Source organism: Ursus maritimus, unplaced genomic scaffold (genome assembly GCF_017311325.1).
Source record: "Ursus maritimus isolate PB19 unplaced genomic scaffold, ASM1731132v1 scaffold_2, whole genome shotgun sequence".
NCBI lineage: Eukaryota > Metazoa > Chordata > Mammalia > Carnivora > Ursidae > Ursus > Ursus maritimus.
Window position 1 is genome coordinate 83,625,420 of NW_024424452.1, and position 23,866 is coordinate 83,649,285.

The 23,866-nt window shown below is 35.6% G+C and overlaps 2 protein-coding genes across 4 annotated transcripts in view; one reads left to right on the forward strand and one right to left on the reverse strand.

Moving 5' to 3' along the window:
• Positions 1-18,451, forward strand: part of TPR (translocated promoter region, nuclear basket protein) — a 66,454-nt gene extending 48,003 nt beyond the window's left edge. The window contains exons 39-52 of one of the 3 annotated variants that reach the window (XM_040636275.1): positions 586-734; positions 1,507-1,590; positions 4,968-5,168; positions 6,012-6,143; positions 6,361-6,451; positions 8,537-8,721; positions 10,120-10,188; positions 10,302-10,396; positions 11,827-11,933; positions 13,099-13,206; positions 13,330-13,486; positions 15,214-15,332; positions 17,607-17,702; positions 18,301-18,451. In XM_040636275.1, the coding sequence (XP_040492209.1) occupies positions 586-734; positions 1,507-1,590; positions 4,968-5,168; positions 6,012-6,143; positions 6,361-6,451; positions 8,537-8,721; positions 10,120-10,188; positions 10,302-10,396; positions 11,827-11,933; positions 13,099-13,206; positions 13,330-13,486; positions 15,214-15,332; positions 17,607-17,702; positions 18,301-18,356 (1,649 nt within the window). In that variant the 3' untranslated portion in view covers positions 18,357-18,451. The remainder of the gene's footprint in view (positions 1-585; positions 735-1,506; positions 1,591-4,967; positions 5,169-6,011; positions 6,144-6,360; positions 6,452-8,536; positions 8,722-10,119; positions 10,189-10,301; positions 10,397-11,826; positions 11,934-13,098; positions 13,207-13,329; positions 13,487-15,213; positions 15,333-17,606; positions 17,703-18,300) is intronic. The other 2 variants (XM_040636277.1, XM_040636276.1) reach the window with 2 other exon arrangements.
• A 97-nt stretch (positions 18,452-18,548) lies between these two features.
• The window catches only part of PRG4 (proteoglycan 4), a 15,665-nt gene continuing 10,347 nt past the window's right edge, over positions 18,549-23,866 (reverse strand). The window contains 7 exon segments of the mRNA XM_040636278.1: positions 18,549-18,646; positions 19,398-19,523; positions 20,013-20,213; positions 20,682-20,838; positions 21,108-21,244; positions 22,120-22,197; positions 22,846-23,866. The exon segment at positions 22,846-23,866 is cut by the window's right edge and continues 4 nt beyond it. Of these exon segments, the coding sequence (XP_040492212.1) occupies positions 18,549-18,646; positions 19,398-19,523; positions 20,013-20,213; positions 20,682-20,838; positions 21,108-21,244; positions 22,120-22,197; positions 22,846-23,866 (1,818 nt within the window).

Consider the following 23,866-nt stretch of genomic DNA (forward strand, 5'->3'; position numbering starts at 1 on the left):
CACATCTTAAGTATTCTTTGTACATACTTGTTTTCTAACAGGTGTTAGAAAGGATGAATGGATTCCTAACACTTGATTTCATGTTTACTACTAGATTACTCTTTTCTGTAATTGAGATCTTTCTTCTCCTCCAGTTATTTTGACTGATTTTAAAAGTGATACAACTTCATAACATTACGTGTAACTTAATACAGGTCCTGAGAAAAGAGACATGTAAGAAAAGACCATATAAGGATTTTCAATCTGAACATGTTATCGTAGGTGTCCTGGGTTTTATAGCTATGGAAGGTCTTATGTAAACTTTGCAATTATATATCACTACACAATGAATCAGATGTGTTTGCTGTAAAAGTTAATGGGGTTTATTAACCACAGGTGAGATTGATAGTATAAGAGCATTGATTCAGAGCATAGGTTGCCCTTTGTTTACAGAGATTAGCAGGAATAAATTATGTTGAACTGTTCAGTTAAATGTTTGCTATGTCTTTCCTTAGTTAAATGGCCAAAATATTTGAAAAATTGACTTTGTCTCATTGAGTTCATTATCATCCTCTGATTTAAGATTTAAATTATGTAATTTCAAAGTGTCAGCTACCCCAAGTTCTTCTTTGCCTAAACGGACACGTGAAGAGGAAGAGGATAGCACCATAGAAGCATCAGACCAAGTCTCTGATGATACAGTAGAAATGCCTCTTCCAAAGAAGTTGAAAAGTGTTACCCCTGTAGGAACTGAGGTAAGATATTCTTTCAGTTACATTAGCTGAATGGACCTGTTGGGGCCAGAATCTATTACCCAAAAAACTCTTGTTAAACGTACAAAGTTTCAACTGACAGCTCAGGTATTGTTGCTGTTGCCAACATTTTTTTTCTAATTCTTAGTGTATCTCTAATTAAATTATTTCTCATTTCAATTAAAAAACAGTTACAGGGCACGTGGGTGGTTCAGTCAGTTAAGTGTTTGACTCTTGATTCAGCTCAAGTCATGATCGCAGGGTCGTGAGATCGAGCCCTGCTTTGGGCTCTGCGCGGGGTGTGGAGCCTGTTGAAGATTCTCTCTCTCCCTCTATCTCTTCTCTCCGACCCTTCTCTCTCTCTCTTAAAAAAAATCAAACAAAAACCAAAACCAACTTAAGTTGTATTCCATTTCAAAGTTGGGTGTTTTTTTAATTCAAAGAATAAAGAGTTTAAGTTTCGTGGACATTTTAAACTGTTGCCTGGCATCTTTTTCTCAGATTAACCAAAACTATATTCCTTTATTTTCTTTTGTTGAAGCTAAAATTGTAATGAATTAAGGTTTACTCTGAAACATTAAGACTACTAAATTAATTTAATTAACATATATTTATACTGAAGAGGAATGTGATTGATTATATTTAAGTGTAAGAACATTTATATTGTAGTGCTTCATAAAACTATAAATCTGTGTTTTATTGAGAGAACTAGCTGAGCAGGTGATCTTCATCTAGTGAATTGATCCGGTTAACACACTTGTGTGTTATGATTCAGGAAGAAGTTATGGCAGAAGAAAGTACTGATGGAGAGGTAGAAACTCAAGTATACAACCAAGATTCTCAAGATTCCATTGGAGAAGTAAGTAAAACATATTTAAAGTAGCAAATTGTTGCTTTTAATGAATGAAATTGGCTTTGACAAATTGGAACATTGTTTGGACTTCTTTTTAATGTGATGCTTTTATATTTAATGACACGTTAGAATTACCATTGTAATTTCTGCTTTGCTTTACTCCTAATTAGTATACTGCCTTATAAACTTTGTTAAAAAAATGTTTTTGCTTGTGGGCCGCCTGGGTCACTCAGTCGGTTAGGCATCTGACTCAATTTTGGCTCAGGTCATGATCCTCAGGGTCGTGAGAATTGAGCCCTGAGTCAGGCTCCGTACTCAGCATGGAGTCTGCTTGTCCCTCTCCCTGTGCTCTTCCCCCCACCCCACACCCCGCCCCATGCAGGTATGCAAGTTCTCTCTAATAAGTAAATAAATAAATTAAAAAAAAAAAAAAAAGAAGTGTTTTTGTTTATACTTAGCACAGATTTTTGCAAGCTAAAAGTTGTCATGAGTAGAGATTTTCCACTGTTAATTATTTGGAAGTATGAATGCTGGCTGGGTCTTGAGTTAATCCATAGTGCCCCTTTGGTGGTCCTCTGTTGCTCTACCCTCTCTTGCTTCGCTTACTGAATTAAAATAACCTATCAAAGGAAATGCATTTGTGTATTTTTTTCATTTTTTGAACTCTAAGTGAAGCTTCTTCAGAGGCAGGCTCACTAGGGGAAATGTGTAGACTCTGAAGCTACAAATCATTAGGTTCCATTCCTGACTATACCACTTAGAAGCTGTGTGACTATGGAAAGTCACTGATTGTCTCTAAGCCTTAGTCTTCTCATCTGTTGGAATAATATAACATGATTTTTAGTATTGTAAAGTACCTAAAATTGTACCTGCCACACATTAGGTGCTCAAAATATTATTTACTTTTCTTCCATCTGCTCTGCCACACTAACTGAGAATTCATAATATATAATTATATTAATAGTTTACTAATAAACACAGTTCGTTACTATGTATGCCAAGTGTTGTTCTAATAAGTGAGCATTTATTAATGAACTTAATCCTTAATGGCCTATTGTGTGGGTGAAGAAACTGATATTCGGATAAGTAACATCCCCAAATTCTGATAGTGCTAGAGCTGGGATTTGAACTCAGGCTGTCTAGTTTCCAGTTACACTCTTTAGCTTGAAAGAGTTTTTGTCTGGATAAATTTTCAGGATCAGTTATTCTAAAATTATCAATATAAAATTAAGGAATTATCTCAAGCTAATTAAAAGCAACCATAAATTGCAAGTGAATTTTAGTTTCTTAGATGTATTAATTTTTAAGTTAATTTTCCCTATTTTCCTCAACTAAGAACAGAAAACTAAACCTTAGAGATGAATGCATAGTACTCTAAATGACCTCTATTTCATGTGTCTTCAGAGTGTTGTATCTGAGGAACGTAATAACAGTTTTTGAAATAATATGTGAATTTCTAATTTATTGCCACACTTGGTTAAATTATACTAAAATCTTCTGTGCAATGCTTTTTCTTGAGATTGGCAAAATTGTTTATGACTCAGAAGTACCATTTGGCTTCCATTCCACTTAGCACTATCTACTGAATGTGTAACAGTTCATTTTTCTGATTTTCTGACGATGAAACAGATGTTCTTTATAGTGTTGCTTTTCTTGAAATAAGCATGTCACTTTAAAGCCCATTTTTAATTATACCATGAATTACTTACTTTTTTCCATTACAGCAAATATAATCTTTATGAATGAGTTCACAAGACATTGTTTCAGGCTTGTATAAAAAGTAGATTGCTAAGTGCTTAACTAAAAAGTAGACATTTAATTTTATTATAGTAAATAACAAAAATAGTTTTAAATTACAGTTTATTTTGGTAGCTTACAAGATGAAATTGAGAGGATGAATTAAGCAAAGAGTTATTTTCATATCTGATGTCTTTAATGTGGTTTGAAGGCTTAGAATAGTGAGGTTTTAGGGGGAGAAGTGCCTTTGTAAAATGACAATGATAATAGCTTATTTTGTTTAGTGTGTTTTGCAGACTATTTCTGGTTTGGGGAATAAACTTTTTTTTTTAATAATAAGTTGCAGGCCCATGGATATTCTTTTTTCTGACTTTGGTTTGCAACTGCACTGTCAACTAACCACATTGGCTGTTGAATACTACAAATATAGCTAGTCTGAATTGAGATAGGCTCTGAGTATAAAATATACATTGGGTTTAAAGACTTACTACAAATTTTAAAAGGTAAAATATCTGATTAATCTTAGTCTGATAACTTTTGAAGTATTTTGTATATATTAATATCATTAAGCTAATTTCACTTGTTTCCTTTTTTTAATTTTAAATAACTACTAGAAAATTTAAAATTATGTATGTGACTCACATTTGGATAACAGTATGTTTCTGTTGAACAACACTGATCTACAGTATCACACTGGTAGTTTTGATACACATGTATCTGCATATATGCATTTTTTCTTTTTAATAGTTCTTCTATAGGAAGACAGTAAAGAAACACAATGATTTATTTTCTTTTGCATGTGTTTCAAATTAATGCTGCTTTTTCTTTTTTAAGATTTTATTTATTTATTTATTTTTAGGAAAAGCACGTGAGTGGGGGGAGGGGCAAAGGGAGAGAGGGAGGAATCTCAAGCTGAGTCTGCTGAGCGTGGATCCTGACATGGGGCTTGATGCCAACCTCAGTCTCATGACCCTAAGATCATGACCTGAGCCGAAATCAAGAGTCACATGCTAACCAACTGAGCCACCCAGGTGCCCCAAATTAATTCTGCTTTTATTCTTTTAAAAAAAATTTTTTTTTTAAAGATTTTATTTTGGGTGCCTGAGTGGCTCAGTCAGTTAAGTGTCTGCCTTTGGTTCAGGTCATGATCCCGGGGCCTTGGGATCGAGCCCAGCATCGAGCTCTTTGCTCATTGGGAAGCCTGCTTCTCCCTCTGCCTGCCGCTCTGCCTGTTTGTTCACACACTCTCTCTCTGTGTCAAATAAATAAACAAAATCTTTAAAAAAAAAAAATTTATTTATTTACTTCATAGAGAGCAAACGAGAGAGTACGTGTGAGAGAGTGAGCATGCGCAGACACGAGTTGGGAGGGGCAGAAGGAGAGGGAGAAGCAGATCCCCACTGATCAGGGAGCTCAACGTGGAGCTCAACCCCAGGACCCTGGGATCATGACCTGAGCCGAAGGCAGACACTCAACCAGCTAAACCACACAGGTGCCCTAATTTTGCTTTTAAAAACCATATTTTAAAAATAAAATGCTACTAGCCCGTAAGTATTTTTTTGTCTTAGATATATAGTCTCTCACTGATAGTTTTAGGTATATTTGACATTCTAAATTTTTAAGTTCTTATTTTTTTACTCTTAAAGGGAGTTACCCAGGGAGATTATACTCCAATGGAAGACAGTGAAGAAACCTCTCAGTCTCTACAAATAGACCTTGGACCCCTTCAGTCAGATCAGCAAACAACAACTTCGTCCCAAGATGGTCAGGGCAAAGGAGATGATGTCATTGTGATTGACAGTGATGATGAAGAAGAGGATGATGATGAAAATGATGGAGAACATGAGGTAAATCAGCCATTGTTTTTAAACCGCTGGATGAAATGCTCAAATCCTTACGACTGCTAATTCATCAACCAGTAACATCTGCTTCTCTGTCAGTTTAAATAGATTATTTTGCTTTTTTTATCCAAATAGTTCTGAAATTAACATTTTATAATGAAATTGAGTATAGAACAAGTCATGAAAAATCCGTCTTTTTTTATTGCTGAGCCCTTTAGGATTTGCTAAATTTGTTAAGGTAATTAAACTTAATTCTAAATCTTGTAAGATTTAATTTATAAGAAAAGAGACTAGATTTAATTATAAGCTCTGTAATTTCTGGAGATAAGAAGAAAGTAGGGTATTTTTTTTTTCTTGTACAGTCCCATAATTTTTTTCAAAAATAGTGGAGGTGTTTTTGCTAATTGAAGCATATTTTAAGTGAAACTACATTTTATTTTGGGAATTAATCCTGTATTGACAAACACTCATTTTAGATCCTTTCATTAATCAAACAATGTTTTTTAAAAGCTTGTGGTGTAGTATAATTTCATGATTTGTTTTCTTCAATGCCACCCTTTAAATTTAGAAATAAAGTTGCATCTGATACTTTATGGACATCTAGGAGCTTTGATCTTTGAACTGATCTCATGTGAATAGTTACAATACTGATTATTATTGTACTCCTTCCAGTAAGCCTCACAGATTTGATATCTGCTGCCACTGAACTAATTCCATACAACTCTCGGGACAGCTCCTATGTCCTGCTCAGTGGTGTGTCGTTAAAATTTTTAAACATGCAATCAAGAAGTGTAGAATATGTGTGCTACATCTTAGATTTTTTTTTTTACTTGGGCTTTGGTCTCCCAGGATTATGAGGAAGATGAGGAAGATGATGACGATGATGAAGATGACACAGGGATGGGAGACGAGGGTGAGGACAGTAACGAAGGCACTGGTAGTGCAGATGGCAATGATGGCTATGAAGCTGATGATGCTGAGGTAACTGGCTAGAATTTTAACCATCCACTTTCTTCAAGAACTTGCTAGAAAACATAACTGTTTTCCAAGGATATTCACAGGCCTCTATTCTCAGAACAGGAAAACTTTTTATACCTTTGGGGTTTTTTGTTTGTTGTTACTGTGGTTTAGTTTGGTTATTATGTTTTAAGGTAAGTGTTTGACTTACTTGCTCTTAGTCATCATATTTTGTTTATAGGGTGGTGATGGGACTGATCCAGGTACAGAAACAGAAGAAAGTATGGGTGGAGGTGAAAGTAATCAGAGAGCTGCTGATTCTCAAAACAGTGGTGAGACCTTTTTTCATTTCTTTTTAATAGAATACTTCTGGGAATAGCTTCTAAACTAGGATTGCGTTTAATTATCATGTAAGAACTTAGTAAATTGGCAAGCAAGAGATTGGCTTATTTCTAGCTTTGTTACTATTCTCTTATAAAGTCTACTGTACTTATCACTGAAGTCTTACTGTCTTTTCTAATACATCAGGCTTCTTTAAGATTCCAGTGTTCTGAAATCTGTAAAATATTACAAGTACAATGTGTTGCTGCTATTTTTATTAAGTGGAAGTGTTGAATTAGGGATCTTTAACAGCAGTATTAGCAGTTCACAGCCAGGAGAGGTTGTTTAAATCAAGCCCCACACTTGAAGATTTGTGGGTATTGGAGCTTTACTTGTTGACTGGTTTTCCATTGAATAAAAGATATTTTGGTTATTGTGGCATACTTTTTGTTAAATATTTGAAAGGATGAGTGAGTCCAGACCTCACTGAAATGTAGGTTTTAAAGGATTATGGAAATCATAGAAAATAATTTTATTTTAGAATCCTTTTTAAATGTGTTTTAAGGAATTGGTAGTCATCTGGTATATTATTCTGACTTTACAGATAATACTGAGTCAAGTCATAAATGGTAATGTAGTAAAACCTTATATATTTAGACTATTGGGAAAACTGTGTCTGAGTTTCCATGTAAGCCTATGTATTTAAAAATGCAAGGTGTATGCTTATTTGAATTAATATAAAGCAAGGGCATAAGCAGCTTTTCAACTTTTAAATTTTTTAAGAAAACAAAATATTAATCCATATACTAACAAGTAGTACTACTTTCTAAGGGACCTAAGGAGAGAGATTAATGATAGTTTGGTCCATAATTTACATTTTATAAAATACTTTGTAGATTTAAGAAACATCTTGTGTGTGTCATAGTTGGGATACAGGAGGAAAGATTTTTTTGCCTCTTTAGATATTACCACTAAAAGTTAAGTCTTTTGGGGGCTAATGTTCATAGCCATTTTTCCCACATACAGAGTATACAGTAGATGTTCACTGAATCCTTTTGGAGACTTTGATTTTTACAGTGAAGCAAAAATAGGCCTAGTGATCTGGATAAAATTAAGTTAGTAGACGGGTTTGGTATATTGGCAGAAAGTTACAAGAAGAATGCTTTTCCTGAGCAACTGTACTTGTATTAAGTTACAGTTGACCCTTGAGCAGTGCTGGGGTTAGGGATTCCAAACCCTCTGCATAGTCAAAAATTCACATATAACTTTGACTTCCCAAAAATTTGACTACTAATACCTGACTATTGACCCAGAAGCCTTACTGATATCATAAAACAGTCGATTAACATGTTTTTGTAGTGTATTGTACTGTAATCTTACAATAAAGTAAGCTAGAGAAAAGAAAACATTATTAAGACAGTCATAAGGAGGAGAAAATACATTTACAGTGCTGTATGTAAAAAATCTGCTGAAAGTGAACCTGTGTAGTTCAAAGCTGTGTTGTTCAAGGGTCAACTGTATTTCTTACAATAAGCTTATCAGTTTAGGTACCAGTTAAGAATCTGAGACGGGGTGCCTGGCTGGCTCAGTCGGTAGAGCATACGACTCCTCATCTCAGGATCATGAATTTGAGCCCCGTTTTGGGCATAGAGATTACTTAAAAAAAAAAAAAAAAAAAAAAAAGCAAGGTCACATAGCTATTAAATGTTAAAGCTAGAATCTGATTCCAGAACTCCAGACTTTTTTTTTTCAGACTCAGACTTATAAAACCACTGAATTCTGATAGCCTGCTTTCACAGTGAAAACCTAGACATGTGAAGAATCATTGAAATTCAGTTTAAGAAATCCAAAATACAAAAGTATCTTTTAGTTGGTTCCATTAACCAACCTAAGAAATAGACTCAAAGAGGTTAGGGGACTTGCCTTAGGCCACACAGCTGATAATTGCATTCCCATTCTCCGTATCTCACTGCTTTCCTTCTGAAAGTATTGGTTAGGTGACTATTCCTAATGGTGAGATTTATACCTCTAGGAAATTGTCCCAGTTATTCTGTGGTAAATTTAATAGTTCAAAATGAGTTTCTCTTTTCCTGTAGGTGAAGGTAATACAGGTACTGCAGAGTCCTCTTTCTCCCAGGACATTTCTAGAGAACAGCAGCCATCATCAGCATCTGAAAGACAGACTCCTCGAGCACCTCAGTCTCCAAGACGCCCTCCACACCCTCTTCCTCCACGACTGACCATTCATGCTCCACCTCAAGAATTGGGACCACCAGTTCAGGTAGTAAAAGTACTGGTCAGTCTGAAAAATCTTGGCTTTATCTCTCCTTCTTTCCATTAGATACTACTTTTTCCAGAAATTAAGTGAACTTTTAATGTTTTAGCATATTTTTATAAAGTTTTTTGAACTGAAGTGAATCTCTTATGTCTTTTCCTTGAAGGCAATAGTTGACATAAATAAAATGAACTTTGGAAAAGCAAGACTTAACTAAAAGTTGTGTATAAATTGAAATGGTTACAGTTCTAGCAAAGATCTGGTCACTTTTTCTACAGATTAAAAAAGAAAAAGGGGGGGCACCTGGGTGGCACAGCGGTTAAGCGTCTGCCTTCGGCTCAGGGCGTGATCCCAGCGTTATGGGATCGAGCCCCACATCAGGCTCTTCTGCTATGAGCCTGCTTCTTCCTCTCCCACTCCCCCTGCTTGTGTTCCACTCCCCCTGCTTGTGTTCCCTCTCTCGCTGGCTATCTCTATCTCTGTCAAATAAATAAATAAAATCTTTAAAAAAAAAAAGAAAAGAAAAGAAAAAGGGTTTCTTGGATTTTAAAGTAAAATTTGTTTTAGTAGCTAACCACCATGTATTTTGAAGGTTTCTTTCTCTAAGGTGCACATGTGTATTTATTGTTGGTTTTTTTTTTTTTCCAAAAAGAAATTTCTCTCTGCTTAAGACATTTTTTTCTCTCATTTTTTTTCAGTAGTTCATGTTAATTTCCATTTTAAGGATGCATGACCCTTAACATGTAGCACTCTTTGTAATAGGGTTGGACATCTCTTAATCAGAAACTTGCAGAAACAGCAAGAAAACTACAAGGGCTCTTAGTAATGTAGCTTGAGTCTTACCCTGTAACATAGTGTACTGAAAACTGCCAAGTGAGGGTCTACTAAAATACCACAGATGAAAATAACCTCATTGTATAAAAATATAAAGTCTTAATGGATTGTGTATGCATCCTGCAAAATATGCCAAATCTACCAATTTAGAGTTATCTAAATTGGGAAACAGTTTATATGAAGACAGTATTGCTGTTTGAACTCCGAAGGATAATTAAGCTTTAAGATTCAAAGGCATACTTATTAATGTTTTAGGTTAAGGAAATAGTAAAACTAGATTAGTTACATACAAATAAAATAGGATCAGAGATTGGTTTTAAATATTGGTTAATAATTTGTCTGTTGTTAATAAAATATTCGCTCGTTAATATAGTCTACACAACTAAAAATTTATCGCTACTTAAAATGGAATTCTTTAGTGCAGATATTAGCAGTTTTTCCTGATGGTTGTGTTATCTGCTAACATTCCAGTTAGCTTGTTACCATTGTAATAAGCTGTATCTGTTGGTACTTGGTTCTTGTTTCATTGCCTGTTTCCTTAAAACAAATGTAATTCCTTTCTTGACACAGAGAATTCAGATGACTCGGAGGCAGTCTGTAGGACGGGGACTTCAGTTGACTCCAGGAATCGGTGGCATGGTAACTATCGACCCATTATATACAAGTGACTCATTCGTTCAGCAAATGTGTGTATAGTCCACATTCTGTTTCTTTCATACCTGTGTATTCCCCATTTTCTGTCTTTGTTTTAGCAGCAGCATTTTTTTGATGATGAAGACAGAACAGTTCCAAGTACTCCAACTCTTGTGGTGCCGCATCGTACTGATGGATTTGCTGAAGCAATTCAGTGAGTTAATGAAAGAGAAACATGTTTTGTAACTAATTATTTTCTTCCTTTTTCCCTGTCAGTTTGTTTACATTTGGTGGATTCATTACTTGTTGAGTCCTCTGTTGTATACTAAGCACTTGTGGTAGGAGGGTTGAGGATATAGGGTTGGGGAAAATTGTATAAAGGTGAATGAAGGAGGGGGTACTTGGGTGTCTTAGTGGGTTCAGTGATCGACTCTTAGTATCGGCTCAGGTCATGATCTCAGGGTCGTGAGATCGAGCCCCATGTCAGGCTCCGAGCTCAGCCATCAAAACCTTTTTTTTAAGATTATTTACTGATTTATTGATTTGAGAGAGAGCGTGCGAGTGTGCACACAGAAACAGGGAGAACAGGGAAAGGGGCAGAGGGGAAGGGAGAGGAACAAGCAGAGCCAAGAGCAGAGCCTGAGGCAAAGCTCAATCCCATGACCCTGAGATCACGACCTGAGCTGAAACCAAGAGGCTGACGCTGGACTAACTAGCCACCCAGATGCCCCTATCAAAGCCTATTTTAAACTTGTGCAGTTAACCATAACTCATCTTGATTAACACAGTTTTACAAGCCAACTAATCACTGTCTGCCCCTCCCTTCTGGAAGTCAGCCTGTCAAACACAGACTCCAATAAGCAGGGTCTAAGTGACAGCCAATCAATAGATTCTTGCATAGCTCAGAATGAAAGGTTCTTCTATAGTGGAATAATTTTATGAAAATGAATGTTAAAATCCACCTGCAAGAGAATGTCCTTAACTAAAGCAATAATGTTGATGTGGAAAAGAAAATAAAGAGTTAATTATAGACATAAAATCCATAAACATTAGTGGCTGGCTAGTGAAGGAAGGTAGGGTCAGGAGTGGGCAAAGAGAGATAATGCTGTTTTATATCCGGGATTGCAGGCAGGAAGATGGATGATAGAACAAGGGGAAAACAAGTGTCTAGCCATTTAATAGTAGAATTTTTCTAGACCTTGGGAGCCATCTAGTGAGCTCTTTCGGATAGGAAATGGGTTAGAGGTGACTTGACTTATCTGTGACTCAGCAGTGAAAACTAAGACAAAACTTCGTCTTGTGACTTCATTCTAACTCTTTTGTTGCATCTCATTTTTGATTTGTGTTGTTTTTAGTGTATCTACATGGAGATGGATATCCAGCAGATTCAGGAAATGTGAGGCATAGTTCAGGAGACCTGGAAGTTACATGTAAATTACATATATATAAGTCATGTATAATATTACTAAATTTATTTACAACTGATATTTTCAGAATATTATTATAAGGATTTCTGTATCAGCTTTGCTTCCAGTCTGGTTTTTTTCCTGCTTTGTGATTTCTTCCCTCTCCTGTATCGTTTTCCATCGTGGTTTAAACAAGGTAACTTTAAATTTTATCTTAAGTTCATTTTTGTCTATTTAGTTCCCCACAGGTTGCTGGTGTTCCTAGATTCCGGTTTGGGCCACCTGAAGATATGCCACAAACAAGTTCAAGTCACTCTGATCTTGGCCAGCTTGCTTCTCAAGGAGGTAAATAGATAAATAAATGCTTAGATATCCTGGGTTCATACATATTCAGTAATAAGCTCTTCTGATGTGATATTTTTTTAAGTGAGCAAATATAAGTTTTCTTAAGTTGTTATCTAATTCTTTTGCCAATTTATGGGAAAGGCTCTATTTACTACATGTTAAACATTGCTTTACATATAAACCTTATCTTTCCAACAAAATTCTCAGTTCTTTGAGCATAAGGACCAGCTTTTACATTTATATCTCTCTGACTCCTAGTATAGTGTCATATGTGTACTAAGTATTCAGGAATATTTATTGAACCAATAATACATAGGTACTCTGAGCCATTTTAAAGTTGTTGGAGGGAATGCAGCATATTTTATGTTTAGTTTGATACTTAACATGCCTAGTTAAATGTAGAAAACTAGTTAAATATTTTCCACTAACATTAAAAGTAAGAAAGAAAAAATATTTAAAATATGTGGAATAAAATGACCTCTAAATTAAGTAATAGGAGTTGGTTGTTGAACATGAATTGTGCTCTTTGTGGAATTAATTACCTTTTAATCTTCAGTCAGCATCCGTATAACCAATTAAATTTCTGGGAAGCTGTATGGCATTTTGTAAGTAAGGAAAGCCTACTACTTTTATAATAAACCTAAAATAAAAGATTAATCTGCAGCCCTCATATAAGTCATATATCTTTTATATAAATTTAAATTTTTATATGGCTTTTTATTTTATAGGACAATTTAGGCCTGGGAGACAGATCTAGGCTTAAATTGGAATGCTACCATTTACTAGCCTTGTAACTTTGGGAAAGTTAATTAACCTCCTAGAAATTCAATTTCTTTAGCAAAAAGGGGAAGAGTAATATCTCGTAGTTTTGGTGAGTAGATTCTAACATAGTACCTGGTTCATAGTTGGGTACTCAATAAAGTTAGCTTATATCAACCCATAAGAGCAGCATTTTAGGTATTTTTTCAAAGGATACTGAGTGTTAGTGGACTTAAAGGATGCGTTTCAATTATATTTATATTTTTGAGAGATTGATTTTTGCCTAATGGGCTAATTAGTGGGCTTCAGCAAAGTTGTGTGTTTGTCTCTACTGATGCATGTTTTTCTTTCAGATACCTGGCAAATTGACAGTTCTATGTTCTTTCAATCATTCATTAATATTTAGAATTGTCTTTAGGTTTAGGAATGTATGAAACACCCCTCTTCCTAGCTCATGAAGAAGAGTCAGGTGGCCGAAGTGTTCCCACTACCCCTCTACAAGTAGCAGCCCCAGGTAGGTATCACAGGCAGACTAGTGGATTATGTGCTTTAATGGTAAAATGGAAAACTGTGAGACATCTGGCTACAAATTAGGTAAACCACCAAGGTAAAGTTTTCATTTCTTTTCATTCTGAAGTGACTGTGTTTACTGAGAGTACCACCTCTGATGCTTCGGAGCATGCCTCTCAGTCTGTTCCAATGGTGACAACATCCACTGGCACTTTATCCACAACAAATGAAACAGCAACAGGTGATGATGGAGATGAAGTATTTGTGGAGGCAGAATCTGAAGGGTAAATATTTACTTTATAATTTCTGCTTGCTTTAGACTTCTGCACTTGTTTTCCTTTAGCCAGGAAACAGTTTGTTGAGCTGTATTTTTAGTAGCATCCCATTACAAAAATAAACCACGCCATACATTTTAGAAGACGAATTTTTGCATCTAGTACTTTATCTTAGGACTTGGATATTATCATAGCAGACAAGTAATTTTTTAAATGTTTATCTCCCTGAAAATGACGTGCGTGATGTATTCTAGAAAAATGATTTCTTTAAAATCACTGATACCTTTCAGTTCATGTAGCTTCTTGAACTTTCCCTCAGAAAGAACTCTTTCTGTGAAAACTAGGAAATGACTCACTTTCCATTTTGTAGTGGGCTCTCAAGTGAACCTCACGTATTCTTTCTTCGTGTGCATTTAGAACTCGATATCTGAAATACTGACTTATTAAAAATTAGAAACATTCTAGTAGTTTTAAGACCTGACTACATTTTAACACATCAGTTATAAACAAAGTTTAACAAAAGAAGTATTTTATGACACAGCATTTGGATTTTTTTTTTTAAGTCAAAGGAAGTAGAGTAATGCAAAGAACCACTGGACAGTGGTCTTAGAGAAGTGTTTAACTTTCAAGGCAGAACCTAATTCTTTACAAAATAATAAAGTTAGACTACTTCATAGAAGCGCAGCTAGAAGTAGAACACAGATTTCCTAGATAGAGCTCAAAGATTTTGTTTTATTTAGCAATATTTATTAGAATAATAATAGACCAGTTCTAGTGTATGAGGAAAAAGGCAAGCCTATTTTTATGCTCTAACACAGTGCTGCTTTTTGGGGGGGGGGGGAGATTACAGACCCTGCTGAGAATCCTAGCTGCTGTTAATTTCATACCATGTATGCAAGTCACTTTAGATATATCATTTCTACCCCACACAAGATCTCTGCAAAGTGTTATCTCCGTTTTACAGTGAGAAAGCTCAGACTCAGAACATGTCAAAATAACTTGCTTAGGCCACTGGTAACTGGCTTAGACTGGATTTGACCTGTGACTTCAGCCCCATGCACTTTACACTTTCACTAGCATTTCTCAACTTTGGCAGGTAGTCATGAAAGAGATCTTTTCAGACATGTTGTTACTAATGACTGTACTGAAGTTTGCAGATGATAAAACTGGAGCAGATTCAACTTACTTTTGGACTATTCTCTCCCTTACTCGTGTTTTGATGTGCTTTATTCAGTGGGAGAAAGTGTTGGAGTTACAGCCATTGACCCAGGAATTCACGTACCTACAGCATGTCTCATCTGGGCTAGAGCCCACGGTGAAGTAGTGGTACATTGTTTAGTTGGGACTTGTGAGTTATTTTAGTACTCTGCCTTCCTAGAAAACTGTTTTGAGATTCAAAATCTGTATAATATATCTCTTATGAATGTTGTCAAGAATGTGAGCATCCTTTGTCAAAAAGAAAAAAAATAACAAAGAGGGGAAATAACTAAAAATGGACCATGTCCTGGTGAGAAGAGGAATAAGGAAAAAGCAACTTGAGCTGTCTTTTCCCCTGCTCCCTTAAAAATATATACAGTTACCAATATCAAGAGTCTACAGTTTTGAGTTAGAGGGGAGCTCGGGGTTATTTAAGTGATAAACTATATCAGAAAGAGTTTGGGAACCATTTAGGATACCTCAGGGATTGTGTACCTCAGTTTCGTATATTCCAACCTATTTTTGTTTTCCTTTCTTAGTATTAGTTCAGAAGCAGGCCTAGAAATTGATAGCCAGCAGGAAGAAGAACCTGTTCAGGCATCTGATGAGTCAGATCTTCCTTCTACCAGCCAGGATCCTCCGTCCAGCTCTTCTGTAGGTAAGTTCCTGCTCTTCAGTACAACACAACTGATACATCAGACTTGTTTGCAAAAGATGATTTTATTAGTAAAAATAGATCATTCTTTTTTTCCCCTGAATTAAAAATGGTTTATTTAAAAGGGAAATTGTATTTTATTAAAGGAAATATAGTTTTAAGACTTGGTTGTACTAGAGGTGCCACAGGCCGGTGAGGGGTGAGTCACTGGGAGGGAAGCGAAGGAGTAGTACTTCAGGTCTCCTGCCTCTTTAAACCAAAGGAGCTTCTTGTTATTTGTTCTACATATTAGGATTCTTACATGAGATTTGATTCAGAGAGTTGAAGGATAGGAGGTCTGTTACTCAAAAAATATTTGAAATTTACTGATGTAAACAATTTCAAAGTTTGGCTTTCAAGTTTTTGAAGTTAACTTTGAAAAAGGTTATTTTTATGTATTTTTCCTGCAATAAGAATTATTTCTATGGTACTTTCAAAAAAAATAATTAACGTTTATTGAGTACTTACTGTGTGTCAGACAGCATTCTAAGCTCTTTGCATATATTAGCTTACTTAATTCTCACATCAACCCAGTGTGGTAATCACCCATATGGAAACTGAGGCACAGAGATGTTGAATAACTTTTCCAAAGTACATAGCTAATAAATAATGGGCAAGCCAGGATACGAACTCGTGAAGTTTGGCTTCAGAGACTCCATTCTTAAACAAGACACTATACTAGCTTATCTGTCTCAAAGTTTTTAGGTAGGGAATTACTTTTATTAATTGAAGAAATATAGTACCCAGTCATCCATACTGATTATATTGTTATTTTGAATTGTTTCTAGCAGTAATTCTCAAATTCTGCCATGGAACCTCCACGTTCTATGGAAGACCTGCTCACTTACTACTTTTTTCAGTCATGGGACTTTGCTATCTCAGGATCTCTCCTGCCTGTCAGCTGCTTTTCCCTGACACAGCAACCTATAAGCCAACATCCCTAGGTTCAGATCCCACATCTACCTTGGAACAGCTAGTAACTTTAAATGTTTACAGATTTATTTTATTATGAAATATGAATAATCATAGCTAATCTTGCAGTCAAGATTAGAAATAATATATGTGAATTATATAACTCAATGCATTACACTCAGCAAGACTCAAAAATCATCATCATAGTTATTAATAATGCAATTGCCGAAGTGTTCTTCTCCCATTTATATTGTGATACCCCATGAAAATTATCTTTAACAGTAGAATGGGCAGTCCTTATATCTTACCAGGGCTTGCACAAGAAAATATGGTTTTTGTTCCCTTTTATAGGATACTATAAAATTAGGATGTCTTAAAATTTATTTGGTAATATAAAACAGTAAGCCTCCTCATCTGAGCAGTCGTTCATTTGGTCAGTAAATATTTGAGTGCCTACCGTGTGCCAGGCAATTTGATAGAAAGCATCACTAAGAAAATGACTTTTAAGTAAAGACCTGGAAAGGGTAAGGGAGCAACGCTGTGCAGTTTTTTGGGGAAGGAGTGTTCCGGATGAGATATATAGCAGGTACCTATAAGGCAGCAGTGTGCCATATTCTAGATCAGCAGGAAGGCCAGGCCGGTGTGGTTAGAGCACAAATAAGGCCAAGGAGAGGCTAGTACGGGATAGGAGGGGTAGGGAGGAGAGGCCCAGTAGATCATTGTAATTGCTTAGGCTTTTGTGGATTTAGGAAGCTTTTAGAGGGCTCAAACAGAGTGGTGGTAAGTTCTGACTTAAAGATGCAATAGTATCAATTTGGCTGCCGTGTAAACAAGAGACTGAAAAGGTAAAGACAAGGATTTTTCAGACAGGGTAGTAGAGAGTTTGTGAGAAGAGGTCAGATTTGGGGATATGTCCTTAAATTCGAGCTGGCAAGATTTGCTAATGATTGGATTGGGGGTGTCTGGAAGAGAGGATTCAGATTTGACTCATATTATATGTAGGGGTCTGTTGTTTCCCCACTTGCTAGCAAGGTGATACGTGGGTAGGCACCAAGTAAATATATATTATATGAGTGGAGTGAATGAATGAAAAAAAATCGAGCACTTTTTTTAATAAGAATTTTTTTTTTTTTACTTTTTACCCTTTTTTTGTTTGTTAAATGTCCCTTGTTAAAAATCAAACAACTTTTAAATATTGAAAGCGAATGGACACCTCTGCATTTTTTCCATGCATTCATTTAGTAACTAGATTTTGCCATTATAAATGCTTTTCTTATTTTTTAATTTGCTTTCTTATATTTTAACGTTTGGGGTTTTTTTCCTTAGATACTAGCAGTAGTCAACCAAAGCCTTTCAGACGAGTCAGACTTCAGACAACATTGAGACAAGGTGTCCGTGGTCGTCAGTTTAACAGACAGAGAGGTAAATTTCTGACATATTGATTACATGATAGGATGTAGGACAGTAATAAATGGAACAAGTTTTCTAATCCTTAATTTTCTAACTTGTATCTAGTTTTTTTTTAATGTTCTAAGGATTGATTAAATAATTACACATTAGCATGTGATGTTTACTAATCTGTAAGCTTCTTGCAGAAAGATGTGTAACTATAGGTATATAATGAATATGTGTTTATATTTCATATTTTCTCATTTCTTACTTGAATTCAAAATAAGATTTGGAGAAGCTAAAGTGGTACAGTACTAGATAGTCATTTGTTACATCTCTGCCTCTTCCACTTTTTACACAACGGAATAAAGCTTTGTGACTTTAACTAGTTAAAAAAGATTAAAAATTTTAATATCTCCATGTTTTCTAATGTAACCCGTAGAGATTGTATTCATGCCATGAAAATATTAATCTAATTGTAATAATTTTCAACTGAAGATGTGTGAAATGCCTAACACAGGTATTTGATATTGAAAGCAATTTTTATAGTGACCTAGGGTAAGTGAATACTCCGGTTTTGAGCTAACTTCCTAAAAGATGCATTCAGTTTGGTTATTTTTTTCTCTTATAGGTGTGAGCCATGCAATGGGAGGGAGAGGAGGAATAAATAGAGGAAATATTAATTAAATGTCCTGTAAACTGTAATAATTGTGAATAAGAGTCTCAAGCCTGTTTTAGTGTAATGATTGTTGAGATTAAAAACATTTTTGTATTTAAATTGGCATGCTTCTCTCAACATTCTTTATTAATAAAGTGTATTTCAGTGTCAAAATTTTTCATTCTTCATTTAGTTAGTTGACTTTTCCTTTGCCCGTGGGTCTAAGGACAGTTGTACCAGACATTGGATAAGCTCCTCCCAAAACGAGTAGTGACGACTCTTACTGTTCTACTGGGTTCATCGATGTTATAGTATTGATCTAAATAGAAGAGAAATCACTTTTTAACTAAAAAGAAAACAAAACCCTTGAACTTAAAAATAGTTTGTGTTGAAAGTGTTTATCATTTTAATATCAGAAATGTTTGTATTGATTAATTTGAGCTTTCTGACAAAAATAAAAACAGTTACCTTGACAGATTGACTTTTCACCAGCTTTCTGTAAAATTAGGTTCAACTCTCCTTTTTCAGTGTAAGAGTTTGAGAAAAACTAAGTTTAAAAAAATAATAATTCACTTCAGTTCTATCCTTTAAAAATTTTTGACATCATTTATATACGTGGAATAACTTAGATTTCTGAATTTTTCAAAGAAAAGTGCCCCAGATAACATAATTTAATTTTTTTAAAAATAATTAGTTTCTCAAGAACTTCTTTGTGATCTTCGGGACTTGTGTAGTGATATAATTTTGTGACACCCAAGACCTCAGTAAATTCCACAAGTAATGTAAAATATTGTTCTTGGTAACAGTTTTACTCAAGTAATTAGATGGTTTATCATAATAGGCTTTAGTCTCATGAAGGATAGTGCAGAATTGAATTGCAGCCCATTCAATTTAATTGAAAGTAAAGTGAAAATCTGAACATTCTCTTCTTCAGAGCAATTAGAATAAGTGTTATAGTTTAACTTCTCACCTTTAGTCACCATTGAACACTTGTTTTTGCTTCGATTATATTCATTTTTTAGAGATTAGAGCACATCTTTAAGAAACTAAGAAGTTATTTAATAACTTACTCCTAGAAAAGGCGTAGTAATCATAGCCATCGGGTTTTCTGATGTTGGGCAATGCTATAGCTGAAGTAACCACATTTGGAAATCCTCTCCATTGTAAACTCATTTTAACTTCATTATGGAGGAAACCTGTAGATTTAAAGATACCAGACTGAAAGCAATGCACTATAGGAAAGAGCAGCCATTAGAGTCTCACAGGCCTGGGTTTGAATCCCAGTTTGGTTACTGAGTAGCTCTGTTATGTTGGGTGAGTTATTTAATTTAGGTGCCTCAGTTTTTGCCCCGTCTGACATGGTGCAAAAAAAAAAAAACCTACCTTTTAGGACACTGCTGAGGTTTATAGATTTGTATGTAACGTACTTGGTAAGAGGTACTTGATAAATGATATTTATTACAAATAACAAACCTGAGTAAATTGCATTCTTTACTCACAAAAATATATATATATATATATTGATCTGGTCATTAACTGAGGCAAATTGATGTTTTGAATAAATAAGCTTTAAATTATTGGAGCCATATAGTCACTATTTATATTCAATAAGCTTCATTCTGTAAGATAAACTGTATTACATCTGTTTCATGTGTAAGAATTTTTAACACAGTAAGAAACATTACCTTTGTCTTGGTAAGAGACTCTGACGGGTGAATTCAAGTGAATTCTGATGGTGTGTGTTTGAGAAGGTCCTATGGCACGTTCAAAGCGACGTCTCCTAACCTGTGTTGTTTCTCCATACACTGAATAATTGATAGCAGGCCTTCTTCCAGGACATTTTTTGATGGGTTCCTGTTTGTAAATATACTGCTGAATGCCGCCACCTATTATGTATTAGAAAATTGCATGTGATAAGAAAATTAAGCTTAATCCCCCAGGAAGGTCGAGCTTTTACAAGGTAGAGGAAATGATCAGTGTTTCTCATAAAGTATGTCCAGACATTAATAATGACTATTAGTCAAGGGTATTATAAAATAATTGCTAAATGCTGAAATACATGTTGAATGAGTAAAACCAACAGATTTGCATAGTTATATATTTAACTTTGTTTAAAAGTAAATGATTACCTTTATATTAAATGTCCTGAAAATTCAGATGAAATTGTAATTTGCATGCTGAGAGCTCTGAATACTTTTTACTGTCCTCAGTTTTTTTCATTGAAAATAACCTGATTCCAGCCATTAAAGACCTTTGGCAGTAAACCCAGTAATAAATGAAAATATTGAATAAAATTTCCCAGGCAAATCAGTTCTTAGAAGTTTTGTAATTTTGTCAATTATTGTAACACATACCTCTCTTGAAAAAATACACGGATTCAGGTCTGTCCTTGTATTTAGCTATTGAGAGAGCTGCCACTATTTTTCCATTTAGTCCTCCAAATCCTTTTGCAATTTGTTTGGGGTACCCTGGATCTTTTATATCATTGGTGAAACGCCAGTACTGGGAATCCTGATGATTTAACAGAGGAAGTGGTATTAACAGCTTTGGAATAAGTGAGTTAGGGATTCATTCTTAGATCTAAATATACGGAGAAAGTTTTAACTTTGTTAAGTGAATAAATTGGCCTTTAATGTTACTAAATCGTTAGCTTTTTATTAAAGTTTGATGACAGAATAGTTGAATAAAATATGGTGACCCTTTGAAGTGGAAGTTAAGCTGATATATGCTCTTAGGATAAAGAATAGCTAGTTACTCATTTCTCTCAGCTGATTTCTTACCTTAAAGAAGAAAGTTTTTCCTTCACAGTTGCATCTGGTAAAAGCAGTATCGATGGGGGAGGGAATACCCCAAACTTCAGTAATTTTACGAGGTGGAGATGGTGGATTGAATGCACTCAGCATCCAGAAATAATGACCTAAAATTGAAAGACATAGATCAGCCTCCAAGCTGAATGAATGATATAATTTATCCCGAAAGAAACCAATATGAAAAACTGTTAATTAGTTCATCATAAAACAAAACAAAACAAAACCAGACAGAATGTGTTAACACACATTATATGACAAGTTTAGTCAACACTGTTAGGATTAGAACGGAAGTTGGTATTTGAACATTTCTGAGAGTAGGTATTTCTCAGGTCTGAAGTTCAGCATAGCCTTCAAAATATTTGTTTTCCAGTGTCTCTAGAAAGATCCTTCTGGCTTTGTGACTTACAGAAAGGCACTTATCTCCATTTCTTTATCTGTTAGAATTAAGGAGTTACAATCCAGTGACTGCTAAAATCTCTTTAGCTTCTGCCGTGCTAGTGTATGATTTGTTTCCTTTCAGATTTAATCTAAATATATTAGGACTGGACCAGCAGATGGTACAGCAGAGAAGTAACATGAAGTAGCTGCTATTCTCCTGTTAGGTTCCCATAGTATGTAGCACTTTGAACATGTTGCAATCAAGATGTTATTTTCATATAAAATAGAGCAGGGAATACAAATACAAATCTGGGTGTCCTGTCATTTGATATGAAATTAAAATTTGAACTACCTTTTAATTACTAATGGAAAGAAAAAAATTAGTAGTATCTGTTTAAGCTCTCTGTTTTGTTACTCTAATGTGTTTAATTCTGTTAATCCTGTATTTTGATAATACTTTCAGGTTCCCATAATATTGTGTGAGGTAAGTTCATCAGTCAGGTTCCCCTCTGGAAATCTCAACGCAAACTTCCATTCTTCTTTGGTTCTCATAAATGCCAAGAATAAAATGATGGGCAGAAGAAGAAATGTGTGCATAGCTTACCTCGAAATGCAACCAGTGTCCCATTGTGCAAAGTAGTCAGTGCATCTACTGGCTTCCCGTTGCATAAATTAGTCTCATCTAAAACAAAAAAGTAAGCCAATACAAAAGAAAATGAGAAAAGTGTTCATGTTCTTTTCAAATCCTCACACAGGGCTGTTGCTAAGCTTTTGAAGGGGTTAGCGGGAGGTGTGCATATTTCAACAATAAAAAGGAAGAGCTATATTTCATAATTGTTTTACTTAAAGGTGATATTATTCAAAAAGTAATATATAAAATAATATATAAAAATCAGAATGGGCCAGGTTACCTGATCTTCATGTAAATTAGATAATTATTGGATGTTTGATCCCAACGCAAAATTCCATTTTTCAGTTTTGATTGCCCTTTGGAATTGGTTTGGAAAAGAATAATATTGCAGACTTTCGCTTTGCATTGTACTCTTGTAAGGATACACTCCCAACTACATTTTTTTGACATTCTATATACCGTCTCTGCATATAGACACAAATGCACTAAATTCCTTATTCGATTTTCCAAAGACCTAATAATCTTACTGTGATTACTCCTCTGCTTACCCATGGAGAAGCTGTAGAACCCCACAAGTTAACAAGTTCAGGGATCTAGATAATTTATCAATAGCGTGCTACTAACTCAGGGCATTCTGGCCCAGATAAATTTAAGTTAACATTACCAATTTTAAAACTGGAAATAACTGATGCTTATTACCTGAAAGGATGGGATTGATGGCAATGTGTTGATTGGATCCTCTCACCAAGATATCAGTGCCTGGGATAAATATAGGGGTTAACACAGGGGGCCTGGGGATCATGTGAGGTTTTTCTCCAGCAATAGCTGCATCTTTATTTGGATTTACTTCAACTATTTCTGAGTTATGTCTTTGGTTAGGGCTGGTGGTAGTTAGCACAGCTTCCGCTGAGGAGGTGGGGTGTAATCTAGGCATTGTCGATGTAGTCATCTTCGGGGGAATTGCTGTAGTCTTTGGTTTTCTCCCTTTAGGTATTGTGTTTGGCTTTTTGGTAGAAGTGGGCCTTTTCGGTGCTTTGGTTGGCTTTCGGGGTTTAGAAGTTGACACTTTAGGAGTCGTGGCTGTATCTTTTGGCACAGCTGTGGTTTCCTCGGGTTTATTCACAGTCTCTTCAGTTGTAGTTGTCTTTTTTGTTGTAGTCATTACTTTGGGTGCAAGAGTTGTTGCTTTAGGAGTAATTTTGGACGATGTGATAGACGTTACTTGTGTGGTTGTACTTGTTTTGGACGCAGTGGTCTCTTCTGTTTCGGGTATCATATGTATGTCTTTTTCTGTTTCGTCTTTAGCTATTGTCATTTCAGGTTCGGTCACTTCAGGAGCCTTGGTTATAGATACAGCAGGTTCTTCAGGAACCTCTGGTGTGGGTTCTGCAGGAAACTCAGGAGTTGATTCAGTAGGGTTCTTGGGAGTAGTGGGAGGCTCCATGGTGGTAGTTGTAGTAGTGACCTCTGAGGTGGTTGGAGCAGGTGTCTCAAGAGAAGCTGGAGCAGGCTTCTTGGGGAGTTTGGGGGTGGGCTCCTTGGGGGCAGTGGGTGCAGGCTTCTTGGGGGCGGTGGGTGCAGGCTTCTTGGGGGCGGTGGGTGCAGGCTGTTTGGTGGTAGTGGGTGCAGGCTTCTTAGGGGTGGTGGGTGCAGGTTCTTTGGGAGTGGTGGGTTCAGGCTCCTTGGGAGTGGTAGATGTAGGCTCCTTGGGGGTGGTGGG